The following is a 20,961-nucleotide window of genomic DNA, read 5'->3' as shown; positions in this document are numbered from 1 at the left end:
AAGGTTATTTTATAAGGGAAGATGCAAGAGAACTGAGATAGCTGCGACAGATTTTGGAGTTTTTAGATGAACTTCAGGAATTTTCTAAGGGAAACTACATCCACTAATAGTTATTTTCCATCACTTCCTTGCTATTTCCCTTTCCTTGTTTATTTATTTATTTATTTTACTATAGGATATGCACTAGGGGTGGGATTTTCAAAAACATGTAGCAATAGCCTGACTATTCACATGAACTTCAGCGATCAAAAAGTCAACTGACTCCAAGTATGAGTGGTATATAACATTGTAAAACTAAACCTTATTAGAAACAAGAGATATGTACGTGGTACTTGCATTTCCATTTGCAAGAAAGCTTTGGAATCCTAAACGGTGGATGTAACTTAATGAACTCTAATTAACCTGTCTGGCCAACACAATTTTAATAACTTGATAAGATGGCTTCAATTATTCCTTTAGTCTGGCCATTAGCAGGAAGAATGGTTTCTGAAGTCCTAGGGAATTATCTGACAAAAATTTTCATTGCATCAAATCAATGGTTTCTTAATTATTGGTGACTTCGTTCTGTGTTTGTAGGATTTTTTTTGGAAAAAGAAAGTTATAAATCATTTATATATAAAAAATTGCAAGAATTGGAGCAAGCATGCAACATAATGCTAGGGTAATTTTTCAAAGTGCATACACTGTCTACATAGGTACTGGAGTGTGGTGTTAAACTTCGTGTCTGATGACCATCATATTCTCTAATGGCATGCACCTTTGTCTCTCAGGCACTTCATCATCTGGTTTTGTGATAGGGAACTTTCCGCAATTGCTGGGATTTTGCTGTCAAGGACTATGTATTTTTATTATGCAATGTTGCCATTTCTCCCAGGCTTCTTAACAGAATCTAACTGCATTTGTTAGCATGAACCACTTCTCTCTTAATACCATGGTACAGTAAAAGCTGTTTTATCCGGCACTTCACCAAGTGGAAAAGCTCTATAAACCGGCATTTCTGATCTTCATTGTAATTCCTGTTTATAGTCCCGTTGGCACAAGGCCGGTGGGGGGTTGGGGTGCAGGAGGGGGTTTGGGAAGGGGTATGGGGTGCCGGATCTGGGGGCCACTCACCTCAGGCGGCTCCCCGCAAGCAGCAACCTGTCCTAGCTGGTCCTAGATAGAGGCACTGCAGGCAGCTCTGTGTGCCGCCTCTGCCTACAGGCTCCACCCCCGCAGCTCACATTGGCTGTGGTTCCTGGTCAATGGGAGCTACGGAGCCAGCATCCAGGGCAGGGTGCGGGTAGCTAGCAGAGCTGCCTGCCGCACCTCTGCCTGGGAGCACCCGGGACAGGTTGCTTCTTGTGAGAAGCTGCCAGAGGTGATTGGGCCCCTGGATCCGGCACCACGAGTCCCCTCCCGCACCCAAACTCCCTCCCTCTTAGTAAACCACCATTTTTCACTTACCGGCACCCCCCATTCCCTGAACATGCCGGATAAAACAACTTTAACTGTAAAATGCTCGATTGTGGGTTTTTATTTTTTATTAATTCCTAACCATCAATGGGGAGTAATCCTGAATCATGCGCATTATATCGATGTACAATATTTTCCCCGTATATAGGGTTTGATCTTCCGGATGTTCTTGAAATGTCCAATTATGTATGGTTTACTTTTCAGTACACTTGTGAATCTACTGCTATCTCAGCCAGATATTTACCTTGCTTGGTCAAGAGTTCTAAATATTTATATTCACATGAAACTGGTTCTGATCATGACAGAATGTGCCTGGAAAGGAAGATTGTTGGGGCTACATTTTCTTGGATCATGAATTACTAAACATGGAAGACTTTTCTGCAGTATCTGGAATAGCTTTGGTCTCCCAGCATATTTAAAAGCTGACCAACCTATCCCTGAATATGCCACAAGAACAGACAGTCAGAAGACAATATTGCAAATATTCTGTAACTCTCTTCTAATGATGATGTTAGAGAAACTGAAACATTATTAATCAATAATGTGATAATGCTATAGCAACCACAACGTTAGGCATTTTTCAGACACCGGAAAAGGGATGGTCCCGATCCCCATGTATTCTAAGGACTGAAGGTACACAGATGTTAGAGAAAGGGGAACAAAAAGATTTTTATACAAATCAATTTTGTGTATAGTGTAGGTAGCAGAGTAAAGGGGGGGCATTGTTTATACTAGCTAGCTATATTACAGCCTGAAGTTAGAGGCTATTGGCAACCTTTGAGATAGGGGAAAAAAGGAGGAAATGGATTCCAGGGTTGATTTTATACACTATTGCTTGGGTGAGGTGGCTGTACATCTGAAAACAATCTAAAGATTAGTTTAGGGATACAAAAACGTGTGATTGCACACCATTCTGGATAAGCATTCATTATCTATTTCTCTCTACATCTAAATGTTGAGTTCTGATGTGAAGGTTACTATTAACCGATTTCAGCATAGTAGAAGCAGGGAAAACCTACACTTTTCTTGCTCACTAGGCACAGGAAGACCCACAAAATATTGAACATGACAAGGGTGCAGTAATTTGTTTCAATTTCTCAAGAGATCTTAAAAATTAATCCAACACAGAATTTTAACTTCACAGAGTTAAAACTAGATAGAATCATAGAATATCAGGGTTGGAAGGGACCTCAGGAGGTCATCTAGTCCAATCCTCTGCTCAAAGCAGGACCAACACCAACTAAATCATCCCAGCCAGGGCTTTGATAGCAGATATGTGACTGCTCGACTCTGTGTCTCAGTGTAAACTGAATGTTCCAGTGCCAGGGCCTGTAATGTCTGCTTTACCTTTACCTCTTGCTGTTTCTTGGACAAGACTAGATATTTTAATCAAAACAAAAGCAAGCAACCAAAAAAATCCCAAAAAATGAGATGAGAGATTTCAGATTAAGATTGTTTAGACTGATGAACAGACAAAACAGACCTTATGCAAAACCCATAAGGGTGAACTGCAAAACAAAGAAGGGGCATGTGCCCCTTATTGCTAATTGATAATGTATACACATATCAAGTCTTGTTGTTTTACATCAGAAATACGAGGCCTGACATTTTTGTTGGAAGACTCTGGTAATTTTTGATGGACCTGGATAGTGACATCAAGAACGAGAGGAGAAATACATTCAAGACTTATGTCCTTCAGGAACAAGATGGAAGTAAAGGCTTATTATTAGTGGCTGTCTTTAACGATGAGCAATAAAGAGCACATTTTGTTTTTGCTGTCATTTAGAAATGGGGAAAACAAAAAAGAGCAGAGACAAATATGACTTCCAGAAATAGGATAAAACTTGATACTCTAATTTGGCTTTCAAGAGAAATTAGACTGGATAGTGGAAAACAACTGGAATTAATACATGTATCTCAGGATCACATGTTTAATAGAGGCGAACCGATCCAGTCAAACTGGTTAATTTTTGGAAAAAAATGCCAGTCCATGCTGAGGGGAGCAGAAGAAAAGGGGAAAATGTGCTATGGCTGCCAGAATAAGATCGGGCAGTTAAATCATGCTCAGTTACACTTTTACTGAGTTTTCAAGCCTCATATTGTCAGTATTATGAGACAACTGGACTAGATTAGTGCAGCTACAAGCATGCACAGATTTTTTCAGTGCTCATAGACTTAGCTGGGTCTCACATGAGGGGGCTGTCATTTTAGCCCTCAGTTACAAAAATTAAATGTCCTTGATTACGCATAGGCCAGATCTACACCACAAGCCTTTGCCAGCGTAGCTATGTCACTCAGGGGCGTGAAGATGCATAATCCCTGACGGATGTGGCTGTGCCGGCAAGAGTGTCTAGTGTAGATGCAGTTCTACCAGGCAATTATTTTGCTGGAATAAATTTTTCCAGCAAAAAAGTTTGGCTGGTATAAATGGTGTCCACACTGAAAGTGCTTTTGCCAGTATAATATACCACCAAAGCCCTTCAAGTGTAGACTTGGCCTTAGAAACCATTTGAATTGTTTATAAATTAATTAGTCTATGAGTGTGTCTCAACCTCTTCCATGGAAGGTGCTAGAAAGTCAATGGAAAATGAATTTTAAAAGTTTGGAATCACTGTCACTCATTGGAATAACTGTCACTCATTGTTTTTGCAATCTCCTTCCACAGAAATTAAACATAGTTAAAGGAAAAGGCTCCCCTACATATCTGTTTGTACTAGATCATGAAAATGTACCATTTGTAAAATGTACCAAATTTGTGCACAGGGGAGTTTCTCCAGCTATTGTTTAAACTGTTTGCAAAGTACCAAATCATTGTTTACAAAATTCTGGTTTACAGAGTACCATATTAATATACATTCAGCATATACCCAGAACCAGAAAGATCTCCCATTTTTCCCCATGCTTTATATCCTCATCCTTGAGGCACTAAACTGCAGATAATACCCTGTCTCAGACTCCCTTATGATCTCACCAATGGAAAGGCCCACCTAAATTGGCTGGGAGGGATTGTTAAAGATACAGGGCATGCTCTACACAGAGGACCAAGTGTGCTGCTTCTGCAGTGCTCTGAGCCCTGCTGGCCCAGCTCCAGCTATGCAAAAGTAACTCCCCTTAACTCCAATCAGTGAAAGTGAGAATTCCAGTTCAAAAGGTTAGCGGTTAGTATAAAGTAATAGCAGAAGGCCATTTTAGAAATTAATACTACCAGCTCCACCTTCATCTGCAGTCTGTGGCTCTGTAGAAGAACAAGATTTGTAAGATAAATCACAAGGCTGGATAGCACTTAATAGAACAACAGAGAAATGGGGAAAGTGGAAATAATACTTATAATTGCTGTAATTATTATTTCAACACACACTTTTTAGGCCTTAAGCTCTAGACACAGCCTGACAGTCAACACCACAATTAATTCCACCTTGAGTATTTTTGACACAATTCCAACACTAGAGCAGAAAACAAAAGTGAGCTCAGGTATGTTTTTTTTATTTCTGCAGTTACTTTTAAAATTCCCATGGACTTGCATGTATCACTGTCCTTACAACCTCCCTCTCTTCAACTGGAAATTGAGAAGTTATTATTAATAGCTCACTATACCAAGTTTGATTTTCCCTTAAAATATTTTTATTGCTCAGGAAAGTGAGGGCCTGATCATGTTTAGTGCCATACATTGTGAAGCCCTCCTTTCAGTTCCCATTATTTTCATTTCATTTCAGTCATAGATTCCAAGGCCAGAAGGGACCACTGTGATCATTTAGTCTGACATCCTCCGTAACACTCACCATAGACTGCCCCAAAAGAATTCCTAGAGCAGCTCTTTCAGACAAACATGCAATCCTGAGTGTTTTTAATTCAGTGATGGAGAATTGACCACAACCTTTCATAAATTATTTCCGTGGTTAACCATCCTCACTGTAAAATGTATGCCTTATTTTCAGTCTGAATTCGTCTCGTTTTAACTTCCAGCCATTGAATCGTGTTATACCTTGCTCAGTCAGATTGACGAGCCCATTATTAAATATTTGATTCCCACGTAGAACTTAGACCAATCAAGTCAACCTTTAGCCTCTCTTTATTAAGCAAAACAGACCAAGCTTCTTGAGCCTGTCGCTATAAAGCTTGTTTTCTAGTCCTTGAATCATTCTCGTGCATCCTCTCTGAACCCTCTTCAATTTATCAATATCCTTCTTGAATTGTGGGCACCAGAATTGGACACAGTATTCCAGCAACAGTCGTCAAATACAGAGGTTCAATAACCTCTCTACACCTACTTGAGGTTCCTGTTTACGCATCCCAGGATCGCATTAGCTCTTTAGCACACATCATACTAGGAGCTCTTGTTCAGCTGATTATCCACCATGACCCCCAAATCTTTTTCAGAGTCATTGTTTGCTAGCTTCCCTATCCCACAGGAATTGCCTATATTCTTTGTTTCTAAATGTATACATTTAGCCATATTAAAACATGTATTGTTTGCTTACATCTAACTTACCAAGCAATTCAGATTCCTCTGAATCAGTGACCTGTCCTCTTCATTATTTATCACTCCCCCAAGTATAGAACAGAAATATTTATTGAACACTTCTGCCTTTTCTGCAATATTATTGATAAGTTTACCAGTTCCTTTGTCAGGATTCTTTTTGTTCCTAATATACTTAAACAACTCCTTATTATCCTTAACTCTGCTGGACATAGATTTCTCTGTGTCCCTCTGCTCCCCTTATCAATTTTCTACAATTCCTAGCTTCTGATTTATATGCACTACTATCAATCTCACCTTTCTTCCATTTGTTAAATATTATTATTTTAATTTTTTTTAATAGCTGTCTTCATTTCCCTTCTAAAGCGGATTGGTTAACCAGCACAGCCATCTTCCTCAATTATGGGATTGTGAGGTTTTGTGTTCTTAAATGATTCCCCGTTATCATTCACAGTTTCTAGATCAAAGTCTTCCTCCCAGCTGATCTGGCTCATAATTATTTTCAAGCTTTGTGAAACTTGCCCTAATAAGGGACCAAGTATACATAGTACTGGTCTGGACTTAATTTTGCTTGTACATTATAAATGTGATCTAATCATGAACACTTGTACCTAAACTGCCATTAATATTTAGTTCTATGATCAGTTCATCTCTATCTGCTAGGACAAGGTCTAAAAGAATTCCCAATGTGTTGGCCACAACACTTTTTGCGTTAGGAAATCTTCATCTATAATGTTTAGAAATTCCAAGGATGTTTTAGTACTGCCAGCATGAGACCTTCAGCATATGTCATTCAGACTCAAGTCCCCCATGATCATGCAGTTTTTTCCTATAAATTATAGATAAGTGATTAAGGAGGCAGGTCATCCGGTTCTACTATTCTAATGTTGGGCTTCTGATAAGCAAAAATTGCTTATTACATCAAAATACATGATGGTTTAATAAGAACCTGTTTGAGACCAAGTATATTTAAAATGTGTAACCTCAGATGGGATTCAACACGGACTCCAGAGCTGAAAAGCTTGAGCATTAACCCCTGTGCCATCTTACCCATTTAACCTCTATTTAAAACACAGAGCATCATCAATTAGTATTCAAAGCAAGTCTATTAAAGGATGCATATTGTTTAATATAATGAATAACAGTATTAAACAGAAATCTTTAAAACAGCATTATAAATACTACTTTTGAATTAGTCTTCAAGGTATCTGAATTATAAATGCAACAACACTATAAATCAACATAATGCACTCAATTTCAGCAACCCTTACCAGTCTTGCTGTCTGAATTTGAAGTTACAGACCCTCCCCATGACCACCTCTTCTGTCGTGTTTCCAGACGTTGGCTCCGCTCCAAGGTACGATGCACAACTGCTTCATATCGCTCCTATTACCAAATAATATCTCTATATAAGGCTATGTAAACCATTATTAAGCACAACTATGCTCAACACAAAATCTTTCTTCCCTGAAGAGCGTGAAATCAAAAACATCTGTTTTACCTTCACCATGTGACCATAACTAATTCTAAAACAAATGTGACGTGCTAAAAGACTGAAGACACCAATCATTTTAATATAATGCACAAATATTCCTCTAATATTTCACAAAGAGACGTACTACACTGAAGTGAAATTAGACTTTTAGGGTTAACGCATTCAAAGTGCATTTGATCAAGAATCTGCTGTAGCGACTATGTATCAGTTCAGATATATTATACAGAACAACTCTTATCTACAGATGTCTTGATTATCAGAGACTTATAAATAAATATAAAGTGGGAGGAAGGATTATAAAATCTCAAGTGTTTAAACTGTCAATTCTAGTTTTCTAACCAAGCAGCCATTAGGATATGAAACTCCAGAATTCTCCTGAAATAGATTATACATTTTTTCAAGTGTTCCTATATTAAACAATCTTAAAACTATTTGAAGGAAACTAGTAGAGATCTTTCTCTGTGAAAGAAGACCTTTAATTAACATCCCACTGGGCTTTAAAAAAAAACTTAGAATGTTGGCTAGAAGATTTTTTTTTTAAAAAGAAAAATAATTCTCTTGTAAGAAGAGAACTCATGAACTCCAAAGCACAGCTGTTGACAGAAAATACTGTTGCTTAATGAAATACCTAAATAAAGTACATTCTTTAAAAAAAACTGTTTAATATTAACAAATATTAAGGACACTATCTTTTCAAAGTACTATACAAACATCAGCTCATCTCTCTAAACATGAAGGAATTTTGACATCAACTTCAATGGAAGCAGGATGGGACCCAAAAGAAGGTAAAACTTAAAAGGAAATTTTATGACAAGCTGAAAGTCTGTTTTTACTTGTAAACTCTGGACTTCAGCAATAATTGCTGACACGACTAACATCTGGAACAGCACTGGAGTACAGCTCTCCCCCCATCTCAGGTGTTCATATCAATTGCTGGAGAAGGAAAACAAACCCCAGAACACTGAACTCTAGTCTTATCATATAAAAAGGGTTACACAGTTCACTTTTTAACAGACTTTCTCTTCACCATCCTCAAGGTTTAAAAGCATATGGCACTGCCTGGCTATGAAGATAAACAACAGGGTCATATCCTGGAATAGCAATGATTGAGAACTCCTTAGTCAGTATTTATCACCAACATGCTACAAGATACCAAGGGACCAGTTATCCAAACAATTTTCTCTCCTGGGGACAGAAGGCTTCTATTCTCCCTTAACATGAATTTCATAACAACACAGACTAAAAAGTCTTTGCATCACTTTGGGGTTTCTTCAGTGACAAAAAACTTGGAAGGAAAGGCTAAAAATCCCCCAAGCTCTGAAGAAACAGGAGGTATTGTTTGCCATGCAAAGCTTCCCAGAAAAATATTCTTTGGACAGCAGTTTATCTACCTCTAAAGAAAGACAAGACACCAACTCCAATCTGGTTTATTTTACTGACTTTAGGTACAGTCTTGGACTCTTATCCTGTAAGCACATCCATGTGGACAGAACTCTAAGGTATTAATGACCAAAGTATCTAGACAAGGATCTATAGAACACACTGCTACTGGGATTCTTTGAATTATTTTTATTGCAGCAGAATTTAAAGGTTCCAATCAGGGCCCTACTGCACCAACATAATGACAGTATCTCAAAAAGATTACAATCTAAGTATTGTTGCACACACAACCTATATATTTTGCATAGCTAGTAACAATGCACTTGAGTCTTAATTATTGTCATTAAACAAAATAATGTTTTTTAATCTTAGTAATGAGGCTTTCATGATTAGTTTCAGGCAGGTGGCAACTAATTCTTCTACCTGTTTTCACTATGGTGATTGCTTTTTTAAGTTACCTTTGGGAGGTGACTAACCAGAAATGATTTGACTGAAACATGAAACAAAGAATGAAAAAATATGGTTTGCTATGTCCTTTACCATCCATTGTGCTTGGTAAATCTTGGCGTGAAGGAAGACATCTTAAATGATTTTTGTCAAACGATCTGGAAAAAGGGGTAAACCGTGAGGTGGCAAAATTTGTAGATGATCTAAAACTATTCAAGATAGTTAAGTGCCAGGCAGACCGCAAAGAGCTACAAAAGGGTCTCTCAAAACAGGGTGACTGGGCAACAAAATGGCAGATGAAATTTAGTGTTGATAAATGCAAAGGAATGCACACCGGAAAACATAATCCCACCGACACATATAAAATGATGGGATCTAAATTAGCTGTTATCACTCACGAAAAAGATCGCTGAGTCATTGTGGATAGTTCTCTGAAAACATCCATTCAATGTGCAGCGGCAGCCAAAAAAGTGAACAGAATGTTGGGAATCATTAAAAAAGGGATAGCTAATAAGACAGAAAATATCATATTGCCTCTATATAAATCCATGGTACGCCCACATCTTGAATACTGCCTGCAGATGTGATCGCCCCATCTCAAAAAAGATATATTGGAATAGGTTCAGAAAAGGGCAACAAAAATTATTACGGGTCTGGAACGGCTGCCATGTGAGGCGAGATTAATAAAAATGGGTCTTTTCAGATTGGAAAAGACACGACTAAGGGGGGATATGATAGAGGTCTATAAAATCATGCTGGTGTGGAGAAAGTAAATAAGGAAGTGTTATTTACTCCTCATAACACAAAAACTAGGGGTCACCAAATGAAATTAATAGGCAGCAGATTTCAAAACAAACAAAAGGAAGTATTTCTTCACACAATGCACAGTCAACCTGTGCAACTCCTTGTCAGATGATGTTGTGAAGACCAAGACTATAACAGAGTTCAAAAAAGAACTAGATAAGTTCATGGAGGATATTAGCCAGGATGGACAGGGATGGTGTCCCTAGCCTTTGTTTGCCAGAACCTGGGAATGGGCGACAGGGGATGGATTACTTGATGATTACCTGTTCTGTTCATTCCATTCCCTCTGGGGCACCTGGCATTGGCCACTGTCGGAAGACAGGATACTGGGCTAGATGGACCTTTGGTCTGACCCAGTATGGCTGTTCTTATAGGTAAATATCGAACAGTTTATTTTAAAGTAAAGTATTTTCTGGTCATATTTCTCATTATCCAGCACCTGCCTTCACTTCCTGGTTGAACACAGTTTGTATGGGTTAGACTCTCCTCATTAGGCAAAACTAGAAGATACTCTTTGAGGTGCTAGGTTCTGTGTGTGTAGATGTCTGCATCTGATCCTCTTCTAAGGAGAGAATCTGGTAAAGCTCAGCTTAATATCAGTCAGCAACTGATTTGTCAGGGATTGTTTCCCTGATAATCAAATAAATGGTTTCAATTGGTTTTAATGGTTTCTCTGGAGAAAATCTGAAGCTAAAAACAGCCCTTTTGTGTTCCAAGAGATGTAGTTCCATTAGACTGCAATTCCATCCTGAATCATCAACAGAACAGGACAAACATTTTTGCTTGTATTTCATCAACGTAAATTATTTCTTTAGCTGCTAAATTGAAACACCTGGGACTTAATTATCTCAAACAACATGAGCATAACAGCATTCTAGTGAAAGAGTTGCACACAAAACATGCACAAGAGGAACATCGGGCAACTGAAAATGGCACAAAATGTAAGCGCAACCAGTGTAGGATGATGCTTCTAAGAGTGCAAAATGCCCATATTAGGGCAGAGGGAGGACAAAGTGACAGTCATAAAAGGATGGCCAAAACAGAGTTCAAAGTAGCAAAGTATAACTAGATAAGGCAGAAAGAGTAGTCTGTGATCAGCAGCATAAAAGGCACCATGAGTAGTAACATAGGAGAACTGAGGCAGTGGGAGCCAGTTAGAACCCAGTGGAATACATATCAAGTTAGGAAACCATGTTAGTTTACTAGAAACACAGCAAAACTTGTCTACAAAATGAAAGTTAAAATGTCAGGGATATTTTCACACTCTATGTTAAAAATTATTAAGACCAAATTAAGATAACGAGCTAATGTTCCCTTTGGTACAGGGAGAGCTAGAACTGACTGGAATTAACTGAGAGTCTAAATAATGGACCACCATTGCAAAAAGTAACACGTGTGCTTTGAATACTAGAGTACGAATTGCAACTACTTTTAAAAGAACTGATCAATGTACTTATACTATCCTTAACTAATCTATTTCATAATAAGGATATAATTTAGACATTTTTCACAATGTTACGTAATAGCCATGAACAGTACCTTTTCCGCCTCTATTTTTTGTTTTCTTTTTTCTTCTACTGCAGCTCTTCTTTGTTCTTCTTTCTGTTTCTGTTCTTTCAATTTTCTCTGCTTTTCTTCCATCTGTTTTTCATACTGGAGTTTTGCTTTTTTTTCCTTTTCAAATATCTGTGTTTCTTTGGCAGCTATACATGTTAAAAAAATTTAAATAAGTAAACTTAAATCAAACTTTAAAAAGTACTCACAAACACTACAATTGACAAAGGTGAAAAGCTTACTAGTCCACCTCTACAACATAACACTCTAGCCGATCTAATTCTGATGTATAGTTAATCTTACATCTTAATCAAATAATGTTACATGTGACCTAACCTTCTATTCCATTTTGTTCCCAGCTTTGGGAACAGACTGGAACTTTTTCTGAAGTTTTACACTTTATGATCTGTATGTAAGTTCACAGAGAACGTGCCTTATGCTATGCATGCATCTGCGGTGCTGTCATAATGAAATTCCGTGTTGATAAATGCAAAGTAATGCACATCGGAAAACATAATCCCACCGACACACATAAAATGATGGGGTCTAAATTAGCTGTTACTACTCAAGAAAAAGATCACTGAGTCATTGTGAATAGTTCTCTGAAAACATCCACTCAATGTGCAGCGGCAGTCAAAAAAGCGAACAGAATGTTGGGACTCATTAAGAAAGGGATAGATAATAAGACAGAAAATATTATATTGCCTCTATATAAATCCATGGTATGCCCACATCTTGAGTACTGCGTGTAGATGTGGTCGCCCCATCTCAAAAAAAAAAAAGATATATTGGAATGGGAAAAGGTTCAGAAAAGGGCAACAAAAATTATTACGGGTATGGAACAGCTTCCGTCTGAGTAGAGATTAATAACATTGAGACTTTTCAGATTGGAAAAGGCACGACTAAGGGGGGATATTATAGAGGTCTATAAAATCATGACTGGTGTGGAGAAAGTAAATAAGGAAGAACACACAAGAACTAGGGGTCACCAGATAAAATTAATAGGCAGCAGGTTTAAAACAAACAAAAGAAAGTATTTCTTCAAACAACGCACAGTCAACCTGTGGATCTCTGCCAGAGGACATTATGAAGGCCAAGACTATAAACAGGGTTTATAAAAGAACTAGATAAATTCATGGAGAATAGGTTCATCAATAGCTATTAGCCAGGATGGGCAGGGATGGTGTCCCTAGCCTCTGTTTGCCAGAAGCTGGGAATGAGCAACAGGGAATGGATCACCTGTTCTGTTCATTCCCTCTGGGGCACCTGGCATTATTCACTATTGGAAGACAGGATACTGGGCTAGATGGACCTTTGGTCTGACCCAGTATGGCTGTTCTTAGTATTAAAGCCTCACTAGGAAGCTGGACATCAGAGAGGAAAACTTAACATGGACTTCTGTGTCGCATTTAACACCCATTTATATGCAATAAAAAAAAACCCTGAATCACTGAATGAGAAAACATGGAAGTTAACACATCAGAGCTCAGACTACAAGTACTTTCTCAAAAGTTCAGAATCTTCCACAACGTACTTCTGGAAATTATTGAACAGTTTAAGGGCAAGCCCACAAATAAAATAAATGAACCTGAAATTGAACACAATGGCAGAGAAGCCTGAGGCCAGCAGGAAGATGTTAACTAAATGGGTAAGTCACTGTACTAGTACGCAGACCGTCTCTGAGCTTTACCACACATGTAGATGCATGGCCCACATTTATACAATTTTTCCTGGATGAGATCATGGATTCACATCTAAAATGAAGTGCAATATAAATTTATTTGATAAGGACTCAATCCAGGAGTCTTTTATTCTTTTTAGAATCTTAAAAAAGAGATAATGTTGAAGGCAATCAAGCAGTTCAGATGGCCAAACATTTTTGGATCATTAATAATATTGTCTGAATGGTATTCTATACACAATATAAACACAGAAATCTGTCAAGGGTCTTTTGTCTATCTGGATACTTTTCTCAAAATTTCACACTTACCAATACTGCAGCATTGCTGGACTGGATGCTTCCAAAGATTGGCCACTAACATTTTACCACTATGTAATCTACCCCACAAAAGCTGGAAGTGGAAGTTTAAGAAGAGTGCCAGGTTCACAAACCCAAGAAGACTTTGGGAAAGAAATAATTTGTGGCATCGTATGTAACTTATACCACAAGCGTTAATACATATTATTTTAAATATGGTTAAACGTGAATATACCATTTTGCTTTTCCCGCTCTTCTCTTCGCTCCCGGGCTAGTCTTTGTCTTTCTTCTGTTCTCAGAGTGGAGCCATCTATCACTGTCAAAAAAAAGGAATTGTCATTGTCAGTCATTTAGAACACAGATTTAAAAAGAAACAAGCTGTTTTAAATATAGACTATTGAAATAATTATTGAACCCATTCTGAGAAAGGCACCTATTCACCATGGTATCATGTACTTCACACAGGTTAGAAGAGTACTAGCAAGCTTGTCCTCCAGTACAGGAAGAATGTATTCTGGAACTCTTCCTCCCCCCCAATAACCAATCCAACAATCTTAAGAGGACCAGCAAATACCAGACATAAGATTAAATGGCTCAAGCCATAAAATTAATAGAAAACCTAAACAAAGGAGGTGGGCCCTGCATTATGCTCTAACCACAGCCCATATTTCTGGCAGGCGTAAATTCCAGAGGTGAGAGGCTGTGACCAAGAATGACATGTCTCTAGCTCCCACAAAGATTACCACAGATACAATTAGCTGAAGTGCTACAGTTATAAAAACACATGTTGTGAAGAGCCAAAGGGAGAACGGTATTTCAGTTAAGTGGAGCCCAGACCACCTGGGTCTTTATAGACCGTACCAAAACCCTTAATTGCACCTGGAAGTGAATTGGCAACAAGAGCAGGGTATAGAGCAGACAAATTCATTTGTCTTCACTGTTCTGCCCTATTCAGGGTGGGCAAGCTGCACTAACTGAATCCTGGGAAGAGCAAGAGTGGAAGCCTGAGTGATGTCCTAAAGTTATGAGGCCAGCTCCCCAACTCTGAGTTCTCTAAAAGGAGAAAGCAAAGGCACTTCAGAACAGTTCTATCCAACCCTGTCAACTCCCACTGGCAAATCAGCGGAACTTTCAAGATCAATAATAGTCAGAGATTACACCTGGTTTTGTGGCTGTCTTTATGTTTATTGCAGTTTGGACTGGAACAGGGCTAATACCACTTTGGTTTCTTCGTTCTTCTGCTATTGCTTGGGCTGCAGCAACTGTAAAAAACAGTTTAAAGAGACAATTACTACCAATAAGATTGTCATCAACAGGGCTCATTTATTTATTTTATTCCTGAAATGTCTGGTCAGGTTTCCCTTCTCATCATTTTGCATGGATTTCCTGTTAACTATGGTGCCATCTTACACTTAAACTAGTCACCCTCTTCTTCCCGCTAGAATGAAGCGACTGTGAATGGGAAAGTAAATGCAAGGGGAGAAATATTCAAGGTTAAGAACAAAACAACCTATCCCCATATCTCTGCACACAATTAAGACGGAGAGACCCCTTTCATGAGTGATGTGCACAATACTCCCAATCTTCCCTCCATGTAAACCCCTGTAGCCAACGTAATGAACATAGAGCTAGAAGACCATTTGGATTCTTTTAGGAATCAACAGAAGACAATCTCAAGAACCACCACCAAGAAACCAGACACAAACATAAGACTTTATATTACTAAAATATTAAAAAATCTAGACCTATCTGTAGCAAAAGTTATCCTAGTCAAATGATTTAAAGTTTATAGTTGAGGATGGATAATTATTAAATTTGGTATTTTTCCTGAAAGAAACAGCATTGTCAATGGTCTTCCTTTAATTGGGTAGTATAAAATGTGAAGAAAGGAAGAACATTTCTCTTCTCCATGACAACTAGTTCTGTCATGATAATAATCCTTCCTAAGGCTGTGCCCAGGAACATTCACCTCAAAGTGTGTAATCCTGTGTGATATCAATGATAAATGCTAAGTACACCACTTATTCAGCAACTCTAAATTGTCACCCGCAGCTGTTGCCAGGTCTTGAATACCTCACTGCAGCACCTAACAAAAGCCTTCTTCAATCCTACCTATGTACACCTCTACCCCGATATAATGTGGTCCTCAGGAGCCAAAAAATCTTACCGTGTTATAGGTGAAACTGTGTTATATCGAGCTTGCTTTGGCCTCAAGCATTTCCGTTATTAATAGTCACTTCCCACCCCCTGACTGACCCCTCAGAATCCCTGACCCATCCAACCCGCCCCGCTCCCTGTCCCGACTGCCCCGCCCCCTATCCACACCTCTGCCCCCTGACAGGCCCCCGGGACTCCCACTCCCTATCCATTGCCCTAGTTCCCCGTCCCCTGACCGCCCCGCCCCCAGAACCTCCAAACCATCCAACCCCCCCGCTCCCTGTCCCCTGACCGCCCCCTGAGACCCTCTGCCCCTTATCTAACCCCTTGGCTCTGGCCTGGCACCCTTAACACGCAGCTCAGAGCGGCATGTCAGAGCCAGACACGCTGATCCGCCGGAGCGTGCAACCCCGCCCCCAGAGAGCTGCTTTACTGTGTTATATCTGAATTCGTGTTATATCGGGTTGCGGTATATCGAGGTAGAGGTGTATTCTATTATATCTTTGAGGGTCTTTTCAAATAAATAAGAGATATCACATATTGGAATATGATATTCTGACCATTTGGCAAAGTATAAAAATGGGTACATTGCAATTTTACTAAGTACACGAAAGATTTAAAAATCAAAAAGCACATTTTGTACATTGTGTTCTCTGTTCACTGCTTTGAGTTGGATTAATATTATCTGCATGACAAATGCCACAATTTTTCCAACCACACAAGGGCAAACATGAGAAACAGGCATAACACAGTACAGGATACAGCAGGCATATCTGAATACAGGCAGAGATGCAGCACTTACTGCACTGGTGAAAATGATCAAAAAAGCCTTCAATGAATAGAAGACTAGAATATGACCAATCTTACAACACAACTGAAGAATAAAATTGAAAAGCCTTTTGATAATGATACCAAGCTATATATCCTCATCTCTCACAGAGACAAAGACGAGGGGGTATAATGATTTGTACGAGGTAGATCAAGAGAATTCAAACTAGTACAGGTGGGAAATGAACACTGCAGACCAAATTCAACCCTGGAACAAACAGGTTAAACATCTTATGACTTCAATCTCGCCAGATTACTTACACCAAGACTGACATTTTTACCTCAACACTCCAAAACATATTTTAAACAATCATTCTGCTGTGTTTTGTAACAGAATGCTTCTTGCATTAAGCGAGCTGTAATATAAACTGGAATAAAATGTTTAGGATGGAATTACCTATATGCAAATACTGCAGTACTTTTAGTACTTGTTGATTTACTATGTAAATGAAATTAAGTCATGACTTTAACTGTTGCCTCTGGTTTCAAAACCTCATTAAAGATACTTAACATTAAAACATTTAAGATGTATTTTCCATAAAATTTATTCATATACTCAATTTAACTTTTATGAAGCTGAAATTAACATGTGAGAAAAGCTTGTAAAAATAGGACTACATAAGTATCACAAAGTCATTAGTTCTACCTTCTATAACATATTTGCATTTTTAATGTGAACTGTGTCAAAAATCTCTTGAGATGGTATTTGTGTATCTCTCCACATGACACAAGAAAAACTGTTTTAACTTTTAAAGAGGAATATTTGGGTCCTAGCCACAGTAATACCACATTCATAAGTTTCCAATGTGCACATTTAAGATCCTATCCACTTTACCAATTTATTTGCATGGGCTGGGGAGCCGGCACGGGACAATGTGAGGAAACGTGGTTATTGATCACTGGTATTTTTGTGCATTTTCTTTTAGATTAATTTCTTCTAGTTAGTTAACACTAGTTAAGTGGTCGGAGCCAGGCTGCTACATTTGGGAGACAGCTTGGCATGTATTTCTAGGCATGTTTGACTAGGGCACACAGAACACAGGATAAGCACTTTTATTCTTATATAAAAATCCAATTAAATGTATTCCCTACATGGTCATTTTTAAATAAACACTTAATTGTTTAATTTTACATTTATTATCCTATTATTTTTCCATGGCACCTATCACCAGTATTCTAAGCATATTTTAGCCATGGCAAACTACTACCCAAGATTATCCTCCCCGCCACATATGAAAGGCATTTCAGGACAAAACTCCCTAATAATGAAGGAACTAGAGACAATTTTCTCACTGTGGCACCGAAGCAGTGAGACTGGAGTTGTGATGTGAGGCTGGGGAATAGTTTGGATGCCTAAAGTCAGAACAGTAGCTGCCTCTGTGGTGTTGTGGACATGACTAATTCTCTTTGTACAAGACAATAGCTTCCATAAACCAGTCACCACACTCGAAGCATAAGGAACTGGTTTATTTCTGAGGTAAGTCCTTTACAGTGACTCCACAAATTGATTCACCAATGGTATTCCCAACTGTTCTGTTACACACACAGCTCTTTTCAACTGGATTGTCCTATTTATTTCCTTATCTTGTGCTGACATGTATCTGAGATAGTGCATGGAAAAACAGTTGGTGTCTTCTCCAGAAGCCCCTTTCTTCAGCATGTCTAATGTGGGTGGCTGCACTGATGAGGTATAGAAATGGGCTAAAATCAGCCTCAATTTAGCTCCTCTTCACCCAAAGGACTGTCACATTCTATTCCCATCTTCTGTGTTCCACTCTTAAGGCTGTAATTGCAAATGCATTAGTCTGAAGGAGAGCATGAACATAATAAGATGATCAACCTCTGTATGCTAGTGGCAAGTAGGCACTTTGAGAGTTAAAATTCTTGTTTTGGGGAATTTGAGAGAGAGAGAGAGAGAGAGAGACTGACTATGTGATTCCGCTTCAGTTACATGATATGCATTGATAGTGGAATGGGTTACCTAGGTTTTTAAGGTCAGGATTGACAAAGCCCTGGCTGGGATGATTTAGTTGGGGATTGGTCCTGCTTTGAGCAGGGAGTTGGACTAGATGACCTCCTGAGGTTCCTTCCAACCCTGATATTCTATTCTATGATTAATTCTTCTCTCTCACAAGTACAAATTCCTCTTAAGGACAGTCTTGACAAGTTTTTCTTAGTGCTAAATAAACAAGTAGCTCCAAAACTCAACACTCCCAAAGTATTTCTAAAATGTCAACTTTTTAAGTCACATGCTTTTAGAAACATGTATTTTAATTTAGTGCTGGTGAAGGTACCTGGGGAATAAAGCCCTCTATTCCACACAAATTTCCTTACTCTACCCCACCAATGTGTCTCCCAATCATGATCTGGAGCCATCACTTCATACCCATTCAGCTTCGAACCATCTCAGCAAAGTTGTCAACCACGTTGCCATTTAGTATCAGTGGAGTGGTAGCGAGTCTCTGTGCAAAAGAGCTGCTTTTCCCATTGGGAAGTGTGCAATAATCTAACTTAATCTGAGATAACAGCAAGAATCGATGTATCAAGGTTTGCATCTGAACGAAACCGTGGCAAAAACGTCATCCTGGTCAATGCTGCTATGATTGTCTACCACAGGGGTTCTCAATCTGGGGGTTGCAATGTTATTATGTGGGGGGCCACAAGCTGTCAGTCTCCACGCCCAAACCTTGCTTCACCTCCAGCATTTATAATAGTGTTAAATATTTTTTTTAAAAAGTGTCTTTAATTTATAATGGGGGAGTCGCACTCAAAGGCTTGCTTTGTGAAAGGGATTACCAATACAAAAAAGTTTGAGAACTACTGGTCTAACAGAAGCTGTGGATTCAACATCACTTCCAGGTTGGACATTAGTTACAAATGGTAGAAAAACACTCTCAATTAAAGGAGCATATATAATCCTTGCCCAGTCTTCTAATTCCCTCCTCCATCCTACCAGCAGAACTTCGGTTTTACTCAAATTACGCATCAGCTAGCCCTCAGGCATACTTCCCTCTCTACCAAACAATAAATAAACCATTTCCCAGCACTGGCTGGGCCAAGACAGAGAGAGGGGTAGGTGCCACCAAATCTGCTGCAATTACCAGAATTCCATGCTTCCTTACTAACCCACTTAGGAACCCCATATAAACACTGAACAATGAGGCAACAAGCTAGAACCCACGAGGGTAATTGACCAAGCTATATTTAGGGAAACTCTCCAAAATATGAATATGAAGCCACTCAAGGGCACTCTGTCTACACTAACTATGGTTCTCAGGCAAATTGTTGTAACCATCTGCATGAAGTCGAATTGCAGAAGACACTTTTCCAGTTGTTCCCAATTTCCTTCTCACCTCTGCTTCAGCCCATCCAGTTTCTCTACTGCTGCCTCATCTACCCTACCCCCTTTCCCAAATTTAGCACTGAGGCTTTGCCTCTAATACTGCATTTGAAACGTATTTCAGTTTTTCTATATTCTGACGTTAGTCCAAGTGTCTTAATCAGATTTGATTTAGAAAGCACTGGGGTTTTCTAAAGTATTTTGATATGATAATGTATATAATAAATAAAATATACAATAAAGCATTTTGAAGAGGGCGTCTCTCTCTCCAAATCCACACATACATATTCCCCAATCCTTTATAAGATTTAAAATAAGTCATTAATTTCCCCCCCCCCCACTTTGGCCATTTTTATTAAGTTGTTTATTGCATTCTGTTTACAAACATATTTATTTATGCACCAGCCTTCTGCCATAATTGAAGTATTGCCCACAAAAGAATACTCTGTTCAACTCGATCTGTTGTGTAGGTGTCAAGGTGGATTTCTGGATGTTTATTTGGAGGCCTAGGCTGTGAAAGAGGAAGATGGCGAAATGGGTAGCTTGAAGTGTCTCGCCATAAGAGTGGCCCTTGATGAGGCAATCGTCCAGGTAGGGGAAAAGCGCGATCCCATGTTTGTGGAGGTGAGCCACGACCATGGCTAGAGTTTTGGAAAAGATTCTCGGCACTCTGGAGAGGCTGAAAGGAAGAACTCTGAACTGAAAATGGTTGTGACCGATTGTGAGCTGGATGAACTGATATATGAAAATAAGTGTCCTGTAGGTCGAGGGCTGTGAACCAGTTCCCTTGATCCAGTGCAGGACTTATTGTGCCCAGTGTGACCATCTTGAATTTTTGTATCCTCACAGATTTGTTCAGTCGGCGTAGATCTAGTATAGGCCTACATCCCCTGGTCTTTTTCTGGGTCAGGAAGTAATGGGAGTAGAACCCTTTCCCTTGATGTTGCGTCAGCACAGGTTCCAATGCACCTAGCTGGAGAAGGTGAGCCACTTCTACGCGAAGTAGGTGCTTGTGAGAGGGGTCCCTGAAGAGGGACGGGGAAGGG

General features: G+C 39.1%; 1 protein-coding gene across 1 annotated transcript in view; it reads right to left on the bottom strand.

Annotated features, from left to right (window-relative positions):
- The window catches only part of MAP7D3 (MAP7 domain containing 3), a 63,337-nt gene that overhangs the window by 29,195 nt on the left and 13,181 nt on the right, over window positions 1-20,961 (bottom strand). Inside the window, exons 2-6 of the mRNA XM_073358441.1 lie at window positions 14,751-14,852; window positions 13,826-13,906; window positions 11,598-11,761; window positions 7,204-7,318; window positions 4,661-4,690 (exon numbers count right to left, since the gene is read on the bottom strand). Coding sequence (XP_073214542.1) covers window positions 4,661-4,690; window positions 7,204-7,318; window positions 11,598-11,761; window positions 13,826-13,906; window positions 14,751-14,852 — 492 coding nt within the window. The remainder of the gene's footprint in view (window positions 1-4,660; window positions 4,691-7,203; window positions 7,319-11,597; window positions 11,762-13,825; window positions 13,907-14,750; window positions 14,853-20,961) is intronic.

This window comes from Lepidochelys kempii, chromosome 9 (assembly GCF_965140265.1).
Source record: "Lepidochelys kempii isolate rLepKem1 chromosome 9, rLepKem1.hap2, whole genome shotgun sequence".
Lineage (NCBI taxonomy): Eukaryota > Metazoa > Chordata > Testudines > Cheloniidae > Lepidochelys > Lepidochelys kempii.
The sequence above is the reverse complement of the archived record's forward strand: the minus strand, read 5'-3'. Positions and strand labels throughout refer to the sequence as shown.